Below are 25,821 nucleotides of genomic sequence, written 5' to 3'. Positions count from 1 at the left end.
TTCTTTTTGAACTGTGACTACTCCCTTGATAGCTTTATCAATCATCTGTCATATACATTGGAGCAGGCAAGGCACCATTATTAGTATAATTATGATGACAATAAATAGATACAGGCCTATCTTCAGAAGTTCTTTCCACCACAGTGCAAAGCTCCATTTATCGAACAGGTCATCTAACCATGTTCCATCATCAACTTTGATCTTAGATACACCTTCCTTCAAATGCTGTATGCTCTTATGAATAGATTCTGAATGATCAGTTAGATTCTTACAGTACATTCCATGAAAATCTTCACACCCATGTCCATGCACTAATAAAAGAAAATCTATTGCTCCTCTTTTGCAGAGTTGCATGTCTTACATCTTTGACATCTGCTAACAAAACACTCAGTGCGAGAGAAGTAGCATTGGTCTGTTTGCTTAACCAGCAACCTAATCTAATTGCTTTAATACTACTCCAGGGGCAAGTGGGGGTAGAAGGAAAGATGCTGTAAATCTTTTTCAAAAGCAGCAAGCTTCAAAATCATCTTTACAGTCTGATTTATATTGATGGATGTCTCAGTTTAAAAGACAGGTGTCTGCTAGGGAGAGGCAGGGCCTCCCTTGGAATGGAGAATTCAAACCCTCTCCCTCTAAATTATTATAATTTAGATAATTAAAGGGCTCTCAGGCAGAGGTATGGGGTTAGGAATAACAGTTCTTTACTAGTATGTATAACAAGGCAAACAAACAAGAATAACTATAGCATTAATAATAAACAGAACCAGGAACCCAGTAACAGCTTCCCTGACCGCATGCACTTTCCTCTTCAGTGCAGTTCTGGTGACAGCCGGCAAGCTGACAGGGCTCCCAGTGGGCAGGGCAGGTGCCATGATCCCCAGGCAGCTGCAGGGGGTGCTGTGGTGTGGGCTCAGGGACCACACGGTAATGGCAGCTTTGTCCCAGATCGGAAGGGATAGATCAGAAACTCCAGAACTGAGGCTGAAGACGCTGGAGGTCTCGGCAGGCAGGGGGCGTGGGCTACAGAGTAGCGAAAAGCCTCAAAGCAGTGAGGAAGAAGCAGCAGGGGGGCAGGACAGCAGCGACCCTGCTCCCAGCACAGCGACAGGCCCCTCTTTAGTGAGGCAGGAGATAACAAAGTCCCAGTTCAGTGGCTGCTCCTAGGAGCAGAGGCTCACCCCACACCAGAAGAAACAGGACCAGGCTGGACTTTTGCAGCAGGAGTGAGTTGCTTTCCCCAAACCGCAGCTACACCGCTCCCCGCCAAAGTTTCAGATTGAGTGAGTGCCAGTTTCCCCTGCCTGCCCCACCATCTCAAGCACCCAGCCATCAGTGCTTCTCAGCAACACAATGGGAAAAAATTCTACAGGTAACAAGAAAAGAAAAGAAAAAAAAACAACCTCAACCCCCAACACTGAATAAACCTTTTTCTTCTGTGTCTATGGTCTATAATATTTTTTGTACCAGGTGTTAGCAAAGTAAGCCTTCCAACGCTACATGGACCACCTTGGATGTGCAATGGAATGACATGCCAAGGTCTATCCTCACAAATTAAAAACATCCCCAGTGGCAACTGTAAAGGTATGTCAAGGGACCATGCAGGTACTGGAGAAGTACAATTGCACCAAGAAGTCTGATTCTTCTACACTTGATGATGGGGAGAAACATCTTTGGATGGCAATGATTTTTTTCCTGCATAAGTGAATTTAATACAAGCATTCATTCTTACCAAACCAAGGAGATCTATCTCCTGAGGCTCTAAAGATGCTTGAGGAAGGTCGATTGCTCAAGAATACCAAGGCTCCAAATCACATATGGGGCCAATGCTCATGCTTCTAGTTCTTAAAGTAGGAAAGGTTTTCTCTTTTACTGGCCATGTGTCTGTGGGCAATCCTAGTAAACATGTGTAAAATGGATTTTATGGAGTTGCAGTGGATAAGCATATAGTGACTAAGACTGATGCATTAGCTAGAGTCACCCAAACATTTGGTTTTGGTTGATTACTGGGCAAAAATGAGCTGCTAAAGGCAAACAAAATATAAAGACATAAGCAAAACAACTGACTTAACTGCATGCTTTGGCTATTTTTCGATTTAAGGCAACTTTTTAGCTCTTAATTTCCAAGCAAATGTTTTAGCACATTCTTTTTTCATTTTATCCCAAATTTGCTCGGGGACAGACCAAATATAAGGCACTAAGTTATTTTGTTTGCATTCAACTCTACAAATTTCAATCTCTTCTGAGTCTCTCAAAAATTCCCTTCTAGATTCCTCCCTAACAATAGGAAGAGGGAGGCTATTTCCTTCTTTGTGACCTACTGCAACTAAAAATTCAATGGCTTTATACTTCATTTGTGATTCTAAATTATAACACGATGCACACCACACTTCTGCCAATAGAGCTCTACGATACCAGTTATTCCCACACTTTTTACATGGACATAAACCCCAAGGTTCACAGGTCTTGCATGTGGGACAAAGGATGTCTGTCATCAACTGTAGTCTCTGTGCAGTTCACGTCTGCGTGCCCGTTTCTCTGCTCTTGGAGTTGTCAGCATGTTTTTTCTCTTGATATGGCTTTATGTTCTTCACTGGAATCCACTTTGGTCCTAAACCTGTGGAAACAAGCATACTCTTTGCCCCAGGTTATTAATGAAAATGGACCTTCAATTTGTCCTGTTTCTGGGTTTCTGATCAAAACTAAAGGATTTTCTTTCAACTTTGCCTGTGTGCTATTAGAAAAATGCCTAGTAACTGGTGGATTTGGTTCTGTAAAGAAACTATTTTAAAAATTGAAAGCATATAAAGCTTTATTCAATCACATCTGTGGCGTTGCCTGTGCCTCCCCCCTTTTTTGTTTATTGAGGAGAGATTTCAGTGTGATGTCTTTCTATAATTGCTTGATTCGTGGGAGACTAAGGAATGTCAAAGATATGGCAAACACCCCAATCCATTTAAAATGTGGCTAATTTTTGAGCTGTATAGGTAGGACCGTTGTCTGTTTTTATTTCTTAAGGCACAGCCAATGAAGCAAATACTTGCAAAAATGTTGACAAGCATGCTTGGATGTTTCTCCTGTATGTAAGGAGGCAAAAACCGCACCTGAGAAGGTGTCTACTGATACATAAATATTTTAAAATTTCCTGAAAGATGGGTATTTGGTGATATCTGTTTGCCATAATTGCAGGCTCTGCAATCCTCCTGTACTGACAGCTCCTGTGGACACAGGAGGTTGCACTAGCTGACAATCAGGGCAAGCATTTATAATTGCTTTTGCTTGATCTTTGGAAATAGAAAACATTCACATAAGTGCCTGTGCATTCTGATGAAAAAATGCATTACTCAGTTTTGCTTGTGCAAAAATGTTTGGCAAGGTACTTGCAATGGTTGTTGTTAACTTATCTGCTCTTGTGTTTCCTTCTACTAAGAATCCTGGAAGTGAAGAGTGTGCCCTGATATGGGAAAAAAATATTTGTTATTTCTCTGCTGTAAAATTTTATAGAAATATGTAAGGTAACAGTACAGATCATCATTATCAACATCTTTTAAAACTGGTCCTTCTATTCTTCTAACTACATTAGCAACATAAGCAGAATCTGTAATTAAATTGAAAGGTTCCTGGAATATCTGAAATGCTCTAACTACTGCTGCTAATTTGACACTTTGGGGAAAATCTTCAACTGTTTGAATGTCTGATTCCTATGTTTTCATTGTTTGGTTCTGCCATGTTCTTACTGATTTGTGTATTTTCCCTGAACCATCAGTAAACAATGTCATTGCATCCAAAGGTACTTCACTCAACATGGGCTTTTCTCTGAAGCTTAATTTTGCTTGCAATAGCTTGTGACTTGGAAAGTGGATAGAACAAACACCTGAATAATTCAGTAGTTCAATTTGTAAGTCTTCTGATTTTTGCAATATCCAATCAAAATATCCTTTTTTCAAGGGTAGGTAAATCGCTGCAAAATCTTTGCCTGCCATTGTCAACAATCTTGCTCTGGCTCTGATTATGATTTGAGCTGTCATTTCTAGCATTGTAAAGATTGTTTTGGGGGATCTGTAGGGTAAAAAAATCCACTCTATTATCAGCAAAGGCTCTTTTTCAGAAGCATCCCATTGAAATACGAGACCATACAACTGCATTTTTTCTCCTAGCACTGCAAGAAAAAAGGGTTGTGATATTGCACAATAGTGTGCTTGTCTTTGCTGAAGAGCTTCAGCAACCTTTGCAAGCTCTTTTTGACCTTCAGGTGTAAATGTTCTGGGAGATCTAATGTCACAGTCTCCTCTCAACAAGTCAAAAAGTGGAGCAAGCTCATCATTAGTAATCCCTAAAACTGGTCTGATCCAATTAATTGCTTTTTAGAGTTGCTGTAAATCCTGCAGATTGTTAACACTGGTTCTAAGTTGTATTTTTTGTGGCCTAGTTGATTGACTGTTGTTATTCTCCTAAATAAATTCATGGCAAGGTTTCTTGTATTTTTGATGTACAGATCTCTAGTCCTGCATTTTGAACTTCTGTGATAACACTGTCATGAGCTTGTTCCATTTTCTTCTATGTTGGCACTGCAATAAGCAAATCATCCATATAATGTACAATCATTGCTTGTGGATGTTTCTGTTGAGTTGGAGAAAAGGCTCGTGCTACAAAGCACTGGCAAATTTTTTAACCCTTGAGGAAGAACTATCCAGTGATATCTTTGTAGAGGCTCTTGTCTGTTGATACTTGGAACTGAAAAGGCAAATCGAGGGGCATCTTCTGGATGAAGTGGAATGTTGAAAAAATCTTTTAAATCAATGATTATAAGTGGCCAATCTCTTGGGATCATTGAAAGAGAGGGAAGTCCAAGCTGAAGTGGTCCTATTTTTTCGATGACCTCATTAATTCTTCTGAGATTGTGAAGTAATCTCTAAGAATTAGAAATTTTCTTATGAATGACAAACACTGGAGAATTCCAGGGACTGTTTGCTGGCTTGATGCAACCTTTCTGCAATTGTTCCTCTACTAACTTTTTGAGAGCTCTCAATTTCTTTTCTCCTAGGGGCCATGGGTCCACCCAGACAGGATTATTTGTTTTCCAGGTCAACTTTAGAGTGGTGAGTGCATTTGTGACCCCAATTAAAATATCTACTTCTATTTTTGCTCCCCACTGTGATAGCAGGTCTCTTCCCCACACTGTGATGGGTTTTTGCACAACAAAGGGACGAATAGCTGCTGTTTTCCCTTCTGGCCCTGTAACAGTAATCGTGAATTCACTCTCCAAACACAACGTGGTTCCTCCAATTCCTGTGAGAGCATTCAAAGGTGTTATTAACTTCCAGTCTCTAGGCCAAAACACATGAGAAATAACCGTGACATCTGCACCAGTGTCCAACATGCCTGTAATTGTAATTGCCCTGTTATTACATGTGCAGTTGCAGGTTATCTGTGGTCGATCACGGCTGATGTGCTTTATCCAAAAGACATTAATGTCCATGTCATATCCTTCAGGTGACACCTGTTGACCTTCTGTTGACATGACTTGTTCCGCTGTGTGGGCTGGTAAAGCAATAGCTTTGGCTATAGGAGTCTTCTCCAGAATTACCAATGGAGGACATAACGCCTGGGCTAAAACTGGTAATTCCTCATTATAATTTGCTGAAACAATGGATGGATAAATTATAAGACCCAGAATTCTGCTTCTGTCCTTGCCTATAATCAAAAATTCTTGCCTTTTCCACAATGTTCCAGCAACCCCTGTGGGTACTACTGCATGACTCTCATTCATGAAATATAATTATTTGGAAGCTGCCAGTTTGCATTGTTCCCCTGGGGATAAGAATTCTGGGTCACTGGGAAAGTGGCTGATGATTTTGGGGATGGAATCTGACTGAGGTTCTCCATATATTCTGCCCTTGGAAAGATTCCAGGTTGTTTGGCTACCACTACTTATGTAGTCACAAAGTGCTGCTGCATGCTCCTTTTTGAGTTTCCTGACGGCAATACTTTTCCTTTAATATCTAGTTTGGAGCAGCACTGATTTGCATAGTCTCCCTTTCTTGCATCTAGGTCAGCAATTAGGTGATTTTGTGCTCTCTGCGGGCTCTGGGCAGTTTCTTATTACATGTCCAGGCTTCCCACATCTGTAACATGACCTTCTGGTGATCTCTGCTTGCAAAACTGCCAATGGAATTATTCTGTTGAGGAATTGCATTAAGAGCAGCGAGGGCTTTTACAAGTCTCTGGTCTGCTGCTTCATCGCTAGCCATGAAAGCTCTTTCAAGCATCTCTCCTAATGTGTCTGCTTGTATCATTGCAATATGCTGTGGAGTACCTATTTTACTGAAAGCTTCTATCATTTGAGACAAGGCTGGCTGTGAGTCAGGTAAAGCTCTAATTATTCATTTGCATTCCTCATTGGCATTAGCAAAGGCAAGGCTTAGGAGCATTAGGAGTCATACTCGCATTGCGTCTCTATTGTTTGTGTAAGGCAATCTATAAATGCAGTAAATGGCTCTGATATCCCTTGCTATATTTCTGTGTATACATCTTCTGGGCTTCGTGCTGGTTGAATTTGCAGGATTGCTTTTCGAGCTGCATCTGTAATATCAGCAAGCAGTGCTCAAGGCAAATCAGCCATTTGGTCTTCTGGTGTATCATGTAGGGGATCTCCAGCCAAATGGACCATTGTGAGAGCTGGATTTGGACCTCCAGCATAATTCTCTAATAATTTATTAAGAAGCCTTAGACATTTTAAGTCCCACAAAATATACTGTGAATCTGTTGAAATCATGGAGGAAATGTATCTACAGTCATACGGTACTAAATCATAATTACTGTACATGTCCTTTAATAACTGAAATACCCCAAGCCCTGTCTTTAACTACTTTCCTTAGATCTTTAATTTCTTCATGCATTATAGGTTCCCATCTTGGATTAACATTCTGTCTGCCATATCTGACTGGCATGGCCAAAAGCTGTTCTTTTGCCAAGTCAAAGTCTCCCTCTTTTAATGCTTTCCACCTCACTTCTGCCCAATTAATTGATCTTAAGCTGTTTCCTGGAAAATCCTGTGATATAAAATTGAGGGGTCTCTCGGATCAGGAGGAAACAAGTTAGGTTCTCTTTCTGGATCCAGTGGACCTAGGTTCAGCAGATCTGTCCCTTCTGCTGGGATAAAATCATTTTTTCACTCTTGTCTTCTCACTATTGCTTTCTAAGGTCCCAATCCATTCTCATCTCCCCGCTCCCTTGCAGTATTAGAAGCGGCCAAAGGTGGTGTACTGGGGGAAGGGGCGGGGGAGGGGGGGCTTTGGGGTGTGGGAGTCACAAAATGGAGGAAGTAATGCACATGCTCTGTATAGGGAGGTGCCATTTTGTTGTACATCCACGCACGCTCTTTGTAGGAAGCCACCATCTTGTTGTACGAACAACTCTGCCTCACAGCCGGGGGGCTGCCCACAGGGCTGGGGCAGCTGGCCAAGGGGCTGTCCACAGGGACTACCAAAAACATGCCCGAACTAGACTGCTTGTTTAAAACTTAATTAAGCACACAACACACCGAGAGCAATCTAGCAGCTGTTAAATCTCTGAGTGTAGCCACATCATAGAGCTTAACACTGACAGAGTCCCTGAGAGACGCACCAAAAGCTGAGTCAGGATCTGTGTCAGGAAAATTCTTCTGCACTCAGCATAACAAATCTTTTAGTTCGTGCTCGGGTACGGCACAAGAATTAGATCTTATCAATGCTTCTAAACATTCATACACGTCTCTCTGTTTCCTTGACATGCTTTGTCCCATGTTCCATGGAGCTCATCTGAACATCTCTCTTGTCAGGTGATTCTTTTTTTGGGCTCTGTCTGTACTCAAACTTGTGGCACGGGTATTCTGTTTCTTTTCAACAGCTACTGGAGCACCAATAATCCTTCCTCTCAGGATCTATGTTTCCTGAAATCCAGCTTCCTCTAGCTGCCTTTTTGCAATTCTCCAGGGCATCCCAATATCTGGTGAATGTGGGAGCACCACTTATCGGGATAGTCGAGAGATGGGACTACTGAGAGATGTGTTAAAAGGATAATTTATTGCTCTTATCTTCATCAGTCTTATGAGAGGGTGAGAACATCTTCACATCAGTAGCCACCATATCTCTAGTTACAATGCCTTTTAAAAATTTATTAACCAATAAACTACTGCCACAAAGTTAGTTAGTGTCTTTACACCAATCATTAATTGTTTTGTCTTACGCGTTTTGCCACAGTGCGGATTTTCTTAACCAATCATATAACACCACACAAACCTACATTACTACACCTTATAACTTCTTACTACTTTTATAAATAGTTCTATAGCTAAACTTCAAAACTTTAAAACTTTCCACTATCTAGCTTAACATGTTTCTGCTTAAACTACAAATCCACATTCTTGCTTCTGGTCTCCAAATCTGAAAGTCCCTTCCAAGGTCTTAAATCAAACCCTGTATTCATTTCTATGATCAGGCCTGTATGTACAAGATTTTGGGTATTTTCTGTGCCTTGATTTCCCACACCCTGTAATGACAGACAGGAGCAGCCTCATGTTCACAAGCCCTGGTCCTCATGGGGGACTTCAACTACCCTGACATCTGCTGAAGGGACAATACAGCATGGCATAAGGAATCCAGGAGGTTCCTGGACTGTGTTGGTGACAACTTCCTCCTCCAAGTGATAGAGGAGCCAACAAGGAGAGGTGCTATTCTGGACCTTTTTTTCACCAACAAAGATGGGCTGGTGGGGAATGTGAAGCTCAAGGGCAGCCTTGGCTGCAGTGACCATGAAATGGTTGTGTTTGAGATCCTTGTGATGCCTTGAGAAGGCTGACCTGGAACAGAGACTAGACAGAGCTGAGAATAAGGTAGGTATTTATTAAAAGAACTTAAAGGATACACCTTGGGCAGTACAAGACCCTGACCAAGGCTACACCCAAGATGGACCCAAAATGGCCACAAAATGGATGACCGGTCATGAGTTTTCACATTTTTATAAGTATTGGTCCATTTGCATATTGGGGTTTATTGTCCAATTACAGCTTCAGGTTATGAAGTTCCATCCTCCTTGTTCTTTCCCCTCAGCCCTCCATTGTTAATGCTTTTTTGGGCCTGAAACCTGTAACAGTTGTCAGTCTCAAGCTGGAAAAGGACTGTTTTGTCTACCTATCCTGTGAAGAGAGCTGACTAACACTTAATATGAGGCTCAGAGCTACACACCTAGGCAGCACAGAATCTGAAAAATATGAAAGCTAAAACTTAAGGCATCACTTGGGGCAACAAGGAGGGTGCACAGGAAGCTCACTGTTTTGGACTTCAAGAGAGCAGACTTTGGTCTCTTCAGGGGTCTGCTTGGTAGAGTGCCATGGGATAAAGCCCTAGAGGGGAGAGGGGCTCAAGAAAGCTGATTAATATTCAAGGATCATCTCTTATAAGCTCAGGAGTGATGCATCTCAATAAAGAGGAAATCAGGCAAAAATGCCATAAGATGCATGGATGAACAAGGAGCTCCTGGACAAACTCAAACACAAAAGGAAGCTTATGGAGGTGTTGGAGTCCAGGCCATTCCTCTGGTTGCCCTGAGGGGTCTGGGACCCTGGCGGGGGGTCTGGGACCCTGGCACAGAGCCCAAAATGACACTGTCTTTGAGCTCAGCCCATGGAAAAAAATACCAACATGACATGAAGAATTACAAGCCACAAGAGTGTGAAAAAAATAGCAATTAAGTTTGTCACAGGGTGAAAATGTAGAATTTGGGATTTTAGACTGGAGGTTGGGAAGCCAAGATGGAGGAATCAAGGCGTTGTCCTCTTCCTCTTCTTCTTCAGACTCCATATTCTGCTGTGACAGGGCACACAAGATTGGTTTAGGTAGCACTTACGTGTTTAGAATAGGTATGAATTAATTGGTATAGAATTGTAAATAAAAATACTTTGTAGTAGGTGGTTGGGTCAGAGAACTGGTAGAAAAGGTCTGGGACCTCCTGACTTGGGGGGAATCTGCTCGGGCTATTCTCTGCAGAGGGACACTTTTCAGGGCAGAGAGAGAACAGAGAGATAAGGAAGAATAAACAACCTTGGAAACATGAGCTTGCAGACTCCATCCTTCTTTTCTGGTTCGGGCATCGGGCTTTCAGGAAGAAAAACTCAAAACTCACATATCTCGGGGAAAATCAACCCTGAGATGGAGGGTGGAAGCAGGGACAGGTAGCCTGGGAGGGAGAGATTGTCTGAGGAGCCAGGGATCAGGTCAGGAGAATCATAGCATTGAGAGAATTAAACCTGGCTAGGGACATCAAGGACAACAAAAAAAGCTTCTATAGGTACATGGTTGTTTTCCAAATGTCTACCAGTAGTTGTATGCAACTGCAAAAATGGGAGTTGACCAATGTGGTTGGTGAGGTGGCAACCTTATCCTCCAATCCATTGTCTGGGTGAAAATACTATATATATTTGGGTCAGATAATAAAGGTAGCTTTTTTCCGTATGAACTAGATGGAGTCCGTACTATCCTTTCGTGTCCTATTGCGACAACGGATGGGTTTGCCTTTGCCTGAGGTGGGATTAATCCAAACAGTCTTTCCTAAAATATCTTTCATGTGTACCACTGGGACTTTATCTCCATTCACCATGTGCAAGGGTTCAGACTGGGCAGGACCAGCTCGATTGATGGAGCCTCGCGTGTTCACCATCCAGGTGGCCTTTGCTAAGTTTACTTCCCAGTTTTTGAAGGTCCCTCCACCAAGTGCCTTCAGGGTAGTCTTAAGTAGTCCATTGCATCGTTCAACTTTCCCAGTAGATGGTGCATGATATGGGATGTGATATATCCATTCAATGCCATGTTCTCTGGCCCAAGTGTTTATAAGGCTGTTCTTGAAATGGGTCCCATTGTCTGACTTGATTCTCTCAGGGGTGCCATGTCTCCACAGGACTTGCTTTTCCAGGCCCAGGATGGTGTCCCAGGAAATAGCGTGAGGCACAGGGTAGGTCTCCAACCATCCAGTGGTGGCTTCCACATGGTCAGTACATAGCGCTTGCCCTGGCAGGTTTGGGGAAGGGTGATGTAGTCAATTTGCCAGGCTTCCCCATACTTATATTTGGACCACCGCCCGCCATACCATAGGGGCTTCACTCGCTTGTCTTGCTTGATTGCAGCACACATCTCACAGTCATCGATAACCTGAGAAATGCTGTCCATGGTTAGATCCACCCCTCGGTCTCGTGCCCACTTATGGGTGGAATCTCCCCCCTGATGACCTGAGGCGTCATGGGCCCATCGAGCTAGGAACAACTCTCCCTTATGTTGCCAGTCTAGGTCTATTTTTGACACTTCTATCTTGGCAGCTTGATCTACTTGCTGGTTGTTTCGGTGTTCCTCGTTAGCCGGACTATTGGGGACATGGGCATCTACATGGTGGACTTCTACAGGTAGCTTCTCTACCCGAGCAGCAATGTCTTTCCATTAATCAGCAGCCCAGATTGGTTTTCCCCCACGCTGCCAGTTGGCTTTTTTCCACCTTTCCAGCCAACCCCACACAGCAACGGCTACCATCCACGAATCAGTGTAGAGGTAGCGGTTTGGCCACTTCTCTCCCTCAGCAATGTCCAGGGCCAATGGAAAAGCCTTGAGTTCTGCATGTTGACTCGATCCACCTTCTCCTTCAGTGGCTTGTGACACCTGTCATGTGGGGCTCCATACGGCTGCTTTCCACTTCCGGTTCATCCCTACGATGCGACAGGAACCATCAGTGAAAAGAGCAAAGCGTGTTTCTTCTGCTGGCAGCTGATTGTATGGTGGAGCTTCTTCGGCACGTGTCAGTTGCTCTTGTTCCTCTTCATCAGTGAGATCAAAGTTTTCACTTTCTGGCCAGTTGGTAATTACTTCCAAAATCCCAGGGCGATTCGGGTTTCCAGTACAGGCACGCTGAGTGATGAGGGCAGTCCATTTGCTCCATGTGGCGTTGGTGGCGTGGTGGGTAGAGGGAACATTTCCTTTGGATATCCACCCCAGCACCAGTAGTTGGGGTGCCAGGAGGAGTTGCGCTTCCATGCCAGTCACCTCCGAGGCGGCTTGAACTCCTACATAGGCAGCCAAGATTTCCTTCTCTGTTGGGGTGTAGTTGGCTTCAGACCCTCTGTAACTTCGGCTCCAGAATCCCAGTGGTCGGCTTCGAGTCTCACCAGGCACCTTCTGCCAAAGGCTGCAGGACAGGCCATGGTTTTCGGCTGCAGAGTAGAGCATATTCTTCACCTCTGGTCCTGTCCTGACTGGGCCAAGGGCTACCTCATGAGCGATCTCCTGCTTGATCTGGGCAAAGGTTTGCTGCTGTTCAAGGCCCCAGTGGAAATCATTCTTCTTGCAGGTAACCCGGTAGAGAGGGCTCACAATCTGGCTGTACTCAGGAATGTGCATTCTCCAGAAGCCTATGGCACCTAGGAAAGCTTGTGTTTCTTTCTTGTTGGTTGGTGGAGACATCACAGTGATCCTTATGATGACCTCAGTGGGAATCTGACGCCATCCATCTTCCCACTTTACTCCCAGGAACTGGATCTCCTTGCTCTGTCCCTTGACTTTGCTCTTCTTGATGGCAAAACCAGCTTCCAGGAGAATATGGATGATTATCTCTCCTTTCTCGAAGACTTCCCTTGCTGTGTTCCCCCCACACAATGATGTCATCGATGTAATTTAGATGTTCCGGGCCTCACCCTTTTCCAGTGCAGCCTGGATCAGTCCATGGCAGATGGTGGGACTGTGCTTCCACCCCTGGGGCAGTGGGTTCCAGGTGTACTGCATGGCCTTCCAGGTGAAAGCAAACTGAGGCCTGCATTCTTCACCTAGAGGAATGGAGAAAAACATGTTGGCAATGTTAATAGTGGCATACCACTTCGCTGCCTTGGACTACAGCTCATACTGGAGTTCCAGTCTGTCCAGCACAGCAGCGTTAATGGTGGAGTTGTTGCCCTAGTTTTGAAGACTTTTCTAAGCCTTCTGAATTTTTCTTCATATTGGAACCAGAATTTTTACATTATCACACTTTATACTATAAACAATAGCCGTGTTTTGCTAACTGTCCTTCACTGTTTACATATTTTTAGGTAGAAGGAGAAAGTTGATTGACAGTTGGCTTGACCAATGTGGGTTGAGAGGTGGAATTCCATCCTCCAATCGACAGGCACCATAGGAAATGTATAAAATTGAGTTTTGTAAATAAACCCATCCCTTTTCCTGCTTTGCTCAGCAGTGTGTCCTCGTGCAGTTCTTTTCCTGTTGTCTGTGACAGTGGAGTCACTTCATTCAAGCCACAATAGTCCACAGTCAGTCTCCATTCTCTGTCAGACTTGTGCACAGGCCAAATGGGGCTGTTGAAGGGTGAGTGGGTTTATCTGACCACCCCTTGGCTCTCCAGCTCTCGGATCATCTTGTGGATGGGGATCATGGCATCTTGCTTCATCTGATACTGCTGGCGGGGCACCGTCGAGGTGGCAACAGGTACTCGTTGCTCTTCTACCTTCAGGAGTCCTACTGCAGATGGGTTCTCTGACAGTTCAGGCAATGTGTTCAATTTCTTAATGCCCTCTGCTTCCAAAGCAGCTATTCCAAAAGCCCACCTGAGTCCCTTAGGGTCTTAATAATAGCCATTCCTGAGGAATCTATGCCCAGAGTACATGGGGCCGCTGGGCCAGTCGCATTCGGGTGTTTCTGCTACTCCTTCCCAGTCAGGCTCACCTCGGCTTCCAACAGAGTCAATTGCTGTGATCCCCCCGTCACCCCGTCACTGGAAATAGTTTCTGCCCCCACATGTCCCGATGGCATTAGGGTACACTGCTAGCCAGTATCAACCAGAGCTTTATATTTATGCGGCTCTGATGTGCCAGGCCATTGGATCCACACCATCCAAAACACTTAGTTTTCCCGTGCCTCTCCCTGGCTAGAGGCGGGGCCCCTCTAGCACTGGTTATTACTGTCTTCCTGTGCATACATAGTAGAGCTTCCTTCAAGGAGATCTGACACAGCATCCTCACTTTTGTAATAGCTGGTAGCTTGGTCATGGGAGGCTGAGGCTACCTTCATTCTAGTGGAACCCCCTTGCTTAGTGTTTCTCTCCTTGAGCTCACGCACCCGTGCTGCCAGGACAGAAGTGGGTTTCCCATGCCACACTCCCAAGTCTTCCCCATGGTCATGCAGAAAAAAACCACAGGTCAGCTCATGGAGTGTACGCTCTTTCTCTAGCTGGGGGATGTTGGGCTCTGACTTTGGGGCCTGTAACTCGCACCAGTGCCACGTGGGAACTGTTCCTCACCATATCCTCCCTCATCTTCTCCATCTCCCTCATCTCCTCTTTACGTTCCTTAACTACTGCAGAGACATAAGCCTACATCGGGCCACTGATCATGCTCTCATAATTTCTAAGCTTGTTGGCTACAGAACCCACTGTGTCTTGCTTGTCCTCAGCATTAATTGTTGCAATGAATGTGGTGTTTTGAGATGGTCCTAGAGTTGCCAGATTCCAAAACATTTGCCCTGTGTACCTACCCTTATCGGGGTCATTATCATGCTGTCTGCTCCTCCCAAAAAGTATCTCCAGTACTGCCACTTCCCTCAGCTGTTGGATCCCTTCCTCAAGGGTCTTCCAGCGCATTCTATGATGGTGTTCCTGCATTCTTTCTCTGTGGACAAACCTCTCCCTTACACTCATCAAAAGCTGCTCTCAAAGGGAAAGGGGCCCTTGCTCCCTTACGAATACCTGATTCAAACCTGAGTCCTGGGTCCTAAATTCCTTGCCTCACTACTGTCTAGTTGCACCCCTGTACCCATAAGGTCCCAGACCCAAAGTAATCAGGCTGTATAAGCCTTATGTCCCCATCGTACAATATTTTTTGCAGATGGCAGAGACTTTCATACAACAGGGACTCGGTGATGATCTCAACCTGAGGCTCCCCAGCAGGTTGTGAGGGCCCTCCTTTCTTATCCTTATTACCTGGGTTCGCCGATTTCACCTTAGACTTCTTTGTTTCCACAGGGGCCACTGCTGCTGGCTGTGACTGCCCCTGTGGTTCAGCCGGAACCTGGACGGTTGTAACATCTGTGGGTTCCACTGCTGCACCCTCAGACACTCCCTCTTCAGGGCAGGGGGAGGGTTTCCCACCAGCTGGGGCTAATGAGGCTACCACAGGGGAAGTGTACTCCCTCAGCATCTGGCCCATCTCACATATCTCCTTCACCCAGTCCGGTTGGTTTACCTCTGAGGCGGCCTGTGGGGCAAGGTCAGGCTCTGGGGCAGTATCCTTATTCTCTGGGGTAGGTATCAGGGTGGTTATGTAGGCTAATCTCCCCTTATCTCTGAATGCTAAACAGAACAGGCATACCAGCAACACCAGCCACTGTATGATATCATTAGCATTCAGAGAAGATTTAAACCATTAAAAACTGGTGGAGTAGACCCAAAGAGCTGAGTAAAGGGTTGGGAAAAAATTTTCCCTGGTGTCATTTCCTCATAGTACGTACCATTGTTAAAGTAACCCCAAAACCACACAGTTAGGGTGTGATAGCCATGTATCCATGTGCCTGCCTTGCAGAGGAAGTTGAAAATCCATGAATTTCTCACCTTATTAACCCATAAAATAAACTGGATAACAGCCACAGTAGCCTTAGTTATAGGGCCCATGTTTAGATAAGGGCCTGCAAATGACAGAAACACAGCCTCAATCACATGCCACCCAAACCAAGGCAAGCTAGACCACATGATTACAGTGTGTCCAACGAGGCCTCTGTATCTAGTATGCAAAAACCTAAGTCAGCCAAGAATTGTTATTCCTTTCTCTCAGTGCCCTCGTGCCCCATGTTGGGCACCAAATTCTGTCTTGGTTTGGCAAGACAGGTATCTGTCAGGGAAAGTTGGAGCTCTCCTTGGAATGGAGAGTGTAAACCCCCTCCCTCCAAATTATTACAATTTTGAAATTAGGGGCTTTCAAGTTAAAATATGGGAATAGGGATAACAGTTCTTAATCAGGAATATTAAAAATACAAATGGAGTAGTACAAAAAAAGAAAAAAAAAAACCAAACAAAAACCAAACAAGAAAACAAACAAAAGTCCCAGAAAACCCTGACAGCATCAGAGATAGGACCTGATACTCTGTTGTCAGGGTGTTGGAAGCAGTTCAGATAAGTTTTCCTGGAGTAAAAAATGTTATTCTGTGGAGTAGAGATGATCCTGTAGAAAAAGGGTCCAGTCCTGGCCAGATGGGTCCGGTCTTCCTCCAAGAATCCAGTGGAAAACAGGCTGCTTGGTGTTCCTACATCTAGGTTTTTATCTTGGTAGAAACTGTTGGCTCCTCCCTCACCAGGTAGAGCATCTTACAATGGGATGATGTAATGTGTCATGTCCCTGGCGAGCCTTAATGACCCATTAACAGAAGATATCCCCTCCCCCCCCCCAGGGTGGACAGTGGTGAAAGAGATAAGAAACACTGCCCTGCCTGGTTTTAACACCTGGCCTATTATCAGAAGGCATCCACCCTCCTCCCCCCTGGAGTTACAAGAGAGTTAAAAAAAAAAAAATCTCGCCAACTGGTTTCATAACCCAATACATATCCTTGTCTCTGAACTGGAGAGACATGGATTTACTATATGGACCACTCAGTGGATAAGGAATTGGATGGATGGTAACACTCAAAGAGTTGTGATCTATAGCTCAATGCCCAAGTGGAGACCAGTGATGAATGGTGTCCCTCAGGGGCCAGTATTGGGACCGACGCTGCCATCTTTGTTGGCAACATGGACAGTGGGTTTGAGGGCACCCTCAGCAAGTTTGCCAATGACACTCAGCTGTGTGCTGCACTTGACACATTGGAAGGAAGGGATGCCATCCAGAGGGAACTGGACAGGCTTGAGAGGTGAGACAGTGTGAACCTCACGAAGTTCAACAAGACCAAGTGCAAGGTCCTACACTTGGGTTGGGCAATCCCAAGCACAAGTACAGGCTGAGCAGAGAATGGGTTGAGAGTAGCCCCAAGGAGAAGGACTTTGGGATGTTGGTAGATCAGAAGCATGACATGACCCAACCATGTATGCTTGAAGCCCAGAAAGCCAACCCTGTCCTGGGTTTGATAAGAAAAAGTGACCAGCAGGTTGAGGGAGGTGATTCTGCCCCTCTACTGTGCTCTCATGAGACCTCACCTGGAGTACTGCATCCAGCTCTGGGGCCCCCAATATAAGGAAGGATGTGCACTTGTTGGAGTAGGTCCAGAGGAGACCATGAAGATGCTCACAGGGCTTAAACACCTCTCCTATGAAGACAGGCTGAGAGAGTTTGGGGTTGTTCAGCCTGGAGAAATGATGTCTCCAGGGAGACCTTAGAGCAACCTTTTAGTACTTAAAGGGAGCTTACAAGAAGGCTAGAAAGGGACTTTTGACAAGGCCTTAAGGTGAAGGATAACAGGTTTAGATTAGCTGTTAGGAAGAAATTCCTCCCTGAGGGTAATGAGGTACTTGCACAGGTTGACCAGAGAAGCTGTGGTTGTCCCATCCCTAGAAGTGTTCAAGGCCAGGTTGGCTAGGGCCAGCTTGGAGCAACGTAATCTAGTGGAAGGTGTCCCTGCCCATGGCAGGAGGCTTAGAAGATGATCTTTAATGTGCTTTCCAACCCAAACCATTCTGATTCTGTGATTCACAAGGGCAGAGTAGAGGGGAAGAATCCTCTCCCTCAGCCTTCTGGCCACACCTCTTTTGATGCAGCCCAGGATGTGGTTGGCCGCCTGGGCTGCAGGCGTACACTGTTGGCTCATGTTTAGCTTTTCATCCACAAGAATCCCCAAGTCCTTGTCCAAAAGGCTTTAGTTTCTGATTCCCAAACAGATCAACTGTCTAGAACTAAAATTCTTAAGTCTTTGCATCTATTTGTGGGATAAGATACTATTTAGAAAAGAAGCATCAGTTGAATTAAAGGCACTAGAAGATGGGTGATAAAACTTAAGTGGTCAGGAAAAATAAACTCAACAAAATTATTTCCTGCCATTTACACCAATGGGGTTGCTCAGCCCCTGAAACTGCTTTAGATCTGAGAATACATTTTTTAAAAATTACTGCAAAAATAGTTTTTAAAAATTATAAGAAAAAAAGTAGGAAAAAATGTTTCCCTGTGGTCATTTTAGTAAAAGAGATGAAATAGGGAATGAAGACATGGCTATATATATAATTTAGGACTCTTTTTGATAGAACAATTATTTTTTTTCTGGTTGGTTTTACACACACATGGACAAACATCCTTCTCTCCCTGAAAATGAGTACCAATTTTTCGTTTACTGTATTTCCCTCCTTAACAGTGGAGGGGGCAGTCTAAACATGCTGTAACATATGCATACCCATGACTTCAACAAACCTATTTGGTGTGAATCAGCTGAAACATCAGTCTACATCCTTAAAGGAGTATTGGGGGTTAGATTTGTTTGTTCTTTTTTTTCCATTTCTTATAGAATTTTTTCCCCATAAGTTGCTAGGAGATTAACTACTGAGTCTTTGACTGAAACAATGAAGTGGCCAAAGGAGATTGTATCACTGGGCTAACCTATTGGTTTTTGGTCTCTGGGAGTTTTCTCTGAGAGGCGAGATAACTCGAGCTTTGGGAAAGGTAAAAGAGCTGGGGGGGCAGTTGCTCTCTCTTACTCTCGGCATCGGGGAGGACTATCAGGCTGTTGTTTGCTGAGGGAAGAGTTCATGGTCATCACTCTGTCTCGTCCTGGGAAATCTACCATCATTTGCTTGTGTACCCAGGAATCCTGAGCTCGCCTTTTCCTGCCCTGCTGGGCCGGCCCTGCCCCCACCGCTGCTGTTTCTTCAGAGCTTTGAGGCTTTCTTGCTACTCTGTAGCCCTGCACTGCCCTGCCCTGCCGGGACATCCCTGCCACTCCAGCTACCAGCGCAGAGTTTCTGATCTCATCCACCAGCCTGGGACTTTCCACCGTTCCAGCTTGGTCTCTCGGAGTCCTGCAGAGGCAACGAGATCAAACTGCCCCAGGCTTTTGTGAAAGAAAGCCCTCAAGGTTCCTGGTTCTGTTTATTATTGATGCTGTAGTTGTTGTTTGTTTTGTCATATATACTAGTAAAGAACTGTTATTCCTATCCCCATAACTCTGCCTGAAAGCCCCTTTAATTTTCTAAATTAGAATAATTTCGAGGGAGGGGATTTGAATTCTCCATCTCTAGGGAGGTCCTGCCCCCTTCCTAGCAGATACCTGTCTTTCAAACCAAGACAAGGAGAAAGCCCTGAAACTACAAATTTCTTGTGACACATAATATTCTGTTTATCAATAACTTTGCCAGCCACTCTAAAGCTTTATGAACAGAACACAATATAAGGAATAATACCCCAATCCAGAAAACACAGAAGCATGTTCTAGTTTCTTCCATGGAATTACTCATATGCTTCTTATGTTAAATACAGTATGGGATTTCTTAGACTGAAAATGTTTTGGCTTCAGGCTCCAATTAGCCCTAGCATAAGAAGATGGTGTCAGAAAAAATATGTTTTTCAAATATTCTGCATGTAAGTAACAAATTAAAAACACATTGGCACTGTCTCTTGTTTATTCAGTTTTAACAGGAAAAATCCCTCTTCTCCCCTCACCTCTGTGTAGTTCATTTGTGTGCCCCCTAGGCAAGTCTGCCCACGAATCACCATTCTTGCAGCATGGCCCCTGAAAGCCAGTGGGTTTCTCTGCTCCTTTTTCAGAGCAAAGCACCAGGATATGACAACATTTTCATGACTCAGATTACAGCCCCAGAAAAGGATATGCAGAATTAGACCTCCAGCTGAAGGGAACAATTGGAAACAGTTTATTTTGTTTAAAATATGTTAAAGAAAAGTCAGCATTAGAAAAATGTGGGATCTTATGTAACTTTACGAAGAAAAAAGTTCCCTTTAGCCAGTATACTTTCTCTAAGCAAATTAACATACAGATTTAAACAGCAGCAACAAATACTACTGAAATTATTAAAACGTCTCCAGGGGCAGTGCTTCTGGGATAACATATTTAAGAAGGGAAGAAAAATTGTGAAACAGCAGCTGTGAGAGCAGGGTGAGAATATGTGAGAGGAACAACTCTGTAGACACCCAGGTCAGTGCAGAAGGAGGGGCAGGAGGTGCTCCAGGTGCCAGAGCTGAGATTCCCCTGCAGCCTGTGGTGCAGCCCATGGTGAGGCAGCTGTGCCCCTGCAGCCCATGGGGGAGCAGAAAACCCCCTGCAGCCCCTGAAGGAGCCCATGCCAGAGCAGGCTGTGCCTGAAGGAATGACCTCATGGGAAGGGACCCACATTGGAGTAGGGGAAGAGTCCTCCCCTGAGGAAGGAGCGGCAGAGAGAATGTGTGAACTGACCACAGCCCTATTCCCTGTCCCCTTGCACTGATGAGGGGGAGGAGGTAAAGAATTTGGGTGTTAAGCTAGGCCCAGAAAAAAGGAGGGGTTGGATGAAGGTGTTTTAAGATTTAGTTTTTATTTTCTCACTATCCTACTTTGATTTGATTGATAATAAATTAAGCTAGTTTCCCCAAGTTGAGCTGTTTTGCCCATGATGGTATTTGGTGAGTGATCTCCCCCTGCCCTTATCTCCACCCATGAGTCTTTCATTATATTTTCTCTCCCATGTCCACTTGAGGAGTGGAGTGATAGAGTGGCTTGTTGGGCACCTGTTCAGCCAGGGTCAACCCATAACACCTTGGCAAAAGCTTTAAGACCCAGTTGTGCTGGAAGAGCACCAGAATTATAACTCAGCACATACAGGTGTGGGGAGTCCATGCATGTTCACAGCAAGCTGGCAATGTGCAGTGGCTCAGGCTCTGTTTCCCACAACAATCTATTGGCAGAATCTGATGAGGACCAGCCTGGGATGCTTGGCTGAGGCAGTGCCACCTCCAGGGGCCAGATCTCCACCCAAGCAGGGGACATAGTCGGCCACCACTGGTGCCATGATTCCACTGCTGTACTGGAAAACTGGTTCCCTCCGCATTGCCTTCAGCCTTGGCTTTGCAGTGCCTCACTGTCTCTTTCAACCTTCCAGCAGGCTAACTCTGGGCAGAGGATGGCTGTCTGGGTTTGTGGGCCTCAGCACCATTGCATCCCCTGCCAACCACCTGCCATCACTCTTCTCCTCATGAGATGGGGACAGACCTCCCTGCCTCACCACATCGCCCTCTTGCCCAACTCCCAACACCCTGGCTGAGAAGGCTTGCAGTCCAGGCTAGGCAGTCACTGCAGCCATCTTTGTCACAAACCTTGGACAGCTCCAGCGGCGATGGGCTGCAATGCCACAACCAGCTATCACCTGCCAGACACAGCCCCTTGCACACCACTTACACCCTCCAGGTCCTTGTACCTCCACGTTAGAGACCCTCACCCTAGTATCTACATGCTGCACTCCTCTTTCTAGTTTCAGATCTTTTAATGCTACAAATGATTTCCTCAACAGGCCACCAAGCTCTCAAAGGATTTGGAAAGACAAGTCCCAGCAGAGACATTTATAGATGTCAAGGTTCCAGTTAGGGAAAAAAGTATGAGGGAGCTGTGAGAGCATTACTCACATCACATTGCAAAACTGTGGCCAGGATGCAAACACAGGCATGCTCCCAGTTAGGTCAAGAAATGGCTGAAGCTTTACAAGATCTGAGCTAGTGAGCTCCAGCTTCTGTTTTACCTGCCTGAGCCGCCAAGTGTTTAATAAGCTACAAATTATTTGTATTTTCATTGGAAACAGGTTGCTTTAATTTTAAAATTATTTTCTAGAAGCAAAGACTACAGTTTAAGAAGGAACTTGTTAGAAACAACAAAAAAATTCTAACTGCATGTTATATTTTCACAATAGTCCCTATAGAACAGATACTTCAGTCCTTAAAAGTAAGCAACCAAATTAAGCATCTATTTAAATGTTTTCTCATTCAAAATAATACTGAGTTACAGAAATTGTGTAAGAGACCACCATATTCTGCACCATTAGCTAATTAAAAATTCCACTGCAAGCATGAAACAGCAGAAGCTGCATGATCCTCCTCTAGTGACCATCTCACACAGGACTGACATCCAATTCCATCCTCATATGCCTGCAGATGAAATATGCCTTTGCAACTATTTTAAAAAAAAAGCAGCTAATCCTTTCTTATATTGTGTGAATAACTTAGCAGATCTCAAACTATTGATCAGCTCCCTTTCTTCTCCCTGCCCTTCTTTCAGAAGTAACTTGTGGCCTCTCATGAATATTGTATACAAATCCACAAGTCTCAATTAAATGTTCACTTTTTATTTTGTATCCAGACACACCTCACAGGGTTTTGTTCATTCCAACTTCTCCATTTCTCACTGCCTAGACCCCAGTGCTTAAGCCAGTTAGTTTCATTCAGCATAAATTCAAGCATTCACCTCATGTGACACGGCCCACTGCAGGCACCAGGCAACAAGTGCAGCTGCATGCTGCCTCATTGCAAGCTACAGACCATTACCTGCATAACAAAGGGCACTCTGGGGACCAGCAGTATATACTTATTTAAAGTGAAGAACTCCTCCAATGGTGCATAGGTATATAGTTTGGAGAGATCTGTATGTCTATACAGACATTTGTGGCAGAAAGAGGATGGCAAGGTGGCTGTTACAGAGGGCAACCAGAACTTCCAAGTCTCTCTAAGACTCCAGACTCTCTAAGTCAATCATTCCTCCCACAGTTGCAGTTGCTGTTGCAGTAATGAGGCATGGGGGACTCCACTGGTAGAAGCAATTTGGGAAGGAACTTCTAGGGAAGAGGGGGTTGCAAAGGGAAACACTTCCCAGTGGAGTTATTACTTGAGGAGAGCCTTTCAACCTGTCCCTCAGGGTGAGAAGAGGATTGGTCATGCCCCCAACTGCATTCCGACCCAGGCTCAACAGAAGTATGTATAGAGGCAGCACTGGGCAAAACAACAAAGCATCATTTCTCTCCTACCAAATCTGCAAGCTGTTATTAAAAAGGGGAGATCAAACAGAACAAAAAAATAGCCCAACTGTGCTTACCAAATTATAGCCCTGCTATCAATATCACCTAACTGCTCAATTTACACTGGACTTAAATTGCCTAAGTTAGTTTAATTAATTAGACACAACCAGATTGTTCCTTTAATTCCACTAATACAGATCTGGTGTCTATATGCATAAATGCCTAAAAATTTAGAGTTATGTAGCTAAGCAAGTTACATCCCCTATATGTTATCAAAAGACAGGCTTCTTATCAGAAGCCAGGTATAAATCCAATAGCTATCTTTTACTTTCATGATTAACATCAGGTCACATTTATTCCTTTGCACATAATCTCATCCCATATTATTTGCATCTCAGAAAAAAAACCACAAAATGAATGTAAGTTATGTTATTAAATTGTTTGAAATTTTAATTGAGATTCATGTTTGTTTTGCAACAGTTTCTCCAAGGCTAGCTATGATGAAACAAGAATAATTTTGAATGATACTAAATAAAAGCACAAATCTCAAGAAATAATTTTGCATTTGGAGAAGACTGAATAGAAAAGCCTGATTTTAAGCAAGATCTACAGGAATACCAAGAGCATTAGGGAACATCCTTGCAAAAATTCCTCCCTTTACTTAGGGCTTTGAAAACAAAGTTTTTTAGAAGTAGGGAGGCACCTCTAATTTCAAGGCAATAATTGAGAATTGGAAGTTCTTAGCATCCTTAAACATAGAGCCAGACAAGTATTTTCTAAACAAACTTAAGATTAATAGGTCATTACTGCAAAGTTAACGTTATATTGATCCTTGCCACTAGGATCTGGCACTGTAATTCACAGTCACTCAGTTGCTCATAATTTATTGGATTAAAGAAATAATGCAGTATTTCATGGATGCTATTGTTTTGTTGTCTAATACTGATTAAAATATTTACACTCTTACTTTTCAATTCACATTTTAGCATTCATACCTATGGCTTTTACTTTTAGTACAAGGTCTTTGTGTCAAGTGTCAGAATTTAATTTTAAAAAGTTAGGAACCTGATACCATACAGACAAGCCTTCTCTATATGTTTAAAAATATTCCTTTTCAAAAATGACAATTTATAAAAGAAGAGTCTGCTGGTAGCTTTCTTTGAGCTCATGTTTACCACAGATTCTACTGAGCTTTTCCTAATTTAAAGTGTACCTTTTAGTGTGTCCTGCTGCCTCCACATGGAATGTTTCCTCCCTCACCCCCTCCTAAATTTAATGAAAAAAAACCCTAAATCAGTAGCTGACAATTTATAGCAAAAATATAAAGAGCTATAACATTATCTGCATTGCCTTTTATTGAACTAGGTTGAACACTCTCTCTAGGAGCTTTATGGAAATTTCACCCCTGTCGAAAAGGCACAGTATTTCTGTGCTCTGAAACCTCCAGCAACAATGTTTTTTCCCCAGCCTGAAAGTTAGGGACTGCTGTTAGGAAACAGCAAACAGTCTGCCCAGAAAATTTACAGGCACCTGATTATCCACTTACATTAGAACCCACCATATTTAACTGATTCTTCTGCCACAGACACCCTGCAAATCTATAACAAGAGTTTGCTTCTATAGCAAGAGGAAAAGAGGCAAAGTTACATATACTCAGGGATGATGTAAATGATACAAGCTATTCATTATTAAAATCCTAACAAAGTTGTGGTGGTTTCTGTTCCATGGCATTACATGAATGGTAAAGTTATTTTTCACATATGAGAAGTTTAGTTGTACATGAAGAAAACTAACTTTGGTCTACTTATCCAGCTTCCTAAGGACAGCATATTGGAAAGGTGACCACTGACCATTGGTTGAAAAACCAATGTAAAAGCTAGCAAAAATAATTGGGTACTTCATTCCTAAAGCTGCACAGTGTGGTTATTTGTCCTAGTTATCCACCTTTTCATTCTGTGTGTCCACTAATTGTTGAGTTTTTAAAACTTCAGCTTGTTCATGATCTTCCATATCTGCATCATCTACTTGACTAATTTCATTTTCTTCTGCTTCTCCTTGATCAACACTTTCATATTCTACTTGTTCAAGGTCTGTTCCATCTATAAGTTCTGCCTGTACTTCTTCCATCTGTATTCGATTTACATGCTCAACATGTAATTGCTCCACATGAACTTCAGCACCTTGTTCAGTCTGAATGTGTTCAACTTCTAAATAACTAATTTGCACCTGTTCTTGCAGTTCCTCTATCTGTGTGCCTTTCACTTGATTGTCCTGTATGAGATCCTGGTGCATCTGTTCCACAGTTACCTGTGCGGGATCCACTTGTACCTGAATTACTGGTAGGACATGGACTTGCTCCACTTGTTCCATTACAGTCATTGATGTTACTGGTTCAGCTTCCATAGCTTCCACTGGAAGAACCTCTTCTGTCACTATTTGTTCTGAAATATTGTGCATGTCTTTGAGATGCCTTCTCAGCTCACTGCCTTGCATAAACCACAAATCACATAAGGTACAGTGGTTGGGTTTGTCACCAGTGTGTATTACCAAATGATTTTTAAATTGATCCCAGCTGTTAAACACGCTGTTACAAACCTGAAACAAAAGATACAGTGTGTTAAACAGTGCCAACAGAAATATAGCAAAGTATAGTGCCTTTTTCAGATCATGGCTTCACATAGCGTAGCTTCTTGCTACTTGGTATAAAAAACCCCATCATGTATGTTAGAGGTAAAAGCTGAGAAAGCTTCAAATGAACAGAAGACCTGGTACTCATTAATTTTTAAGATACAGTGTGCCATTTTCAGTTATGCATACAGAGGATACATAAAAAATTAATGAGTCAGTACAGCATGTAAAAGCTTTCTT

The 25,821-nt window shown here is 43.7% G+C and overlaps 1 protein-coding gene across 6 annotated transcripts in view; it reads right to left on the bottom strand.

Annotated features, from left to right (window-relative positions):
* Positions 1-463: 463 nt before the first annotated feature.
* Positions 464-25,821, bottom strand: part of LOC134565266 (zinc finger protein 131-like) — a 65,368-nt gene continuing 40,010 nt past the window's right edge. For 2 of the 6 annotated variants that reach the window (XM_063424773.1, XM_063424776.1), the window contains exon 6: positions 17,963-25,548. In XM_063424773.1, the coding sequence (XP_063280843.1) occupies positions 24,886-25,548 (663 nt within the window). In that variant the 3' untranslated portion in view covers positions 17,963-24,885. Of the gene's footprint in view, positions 2,615-17,962; positions 25,549-25,821 lie in introns of those variants that run through there. The other 4 variants (XM_063424771.1, XM_063424772.1, XM_063424774.1 and 1 more) reach the window with 3 other exon arrangements.

The sequence above is a fragment of the Prinia subflava genome (assembly GCF_021018805.1).
Source record: "Prinia subflava isolate CZ2003 ecotype Zambia chromosome W unlocalized genomic scaffold, Cam_Psub_1.2 scaffold_49_NEW, whole genome shotgun sequence".
In the NCBI taxonomy this organism is placed as follows: Eukaryota; Metazoa; Chordata; class Aves; order Passeriformes; family Cisticolidae; genus Prinia; species Prinia subflava.
Note: the sequence above shows the minus strand (reverse complement) of the source record. Positions and strands in the feature narration are given on the sequence as shown.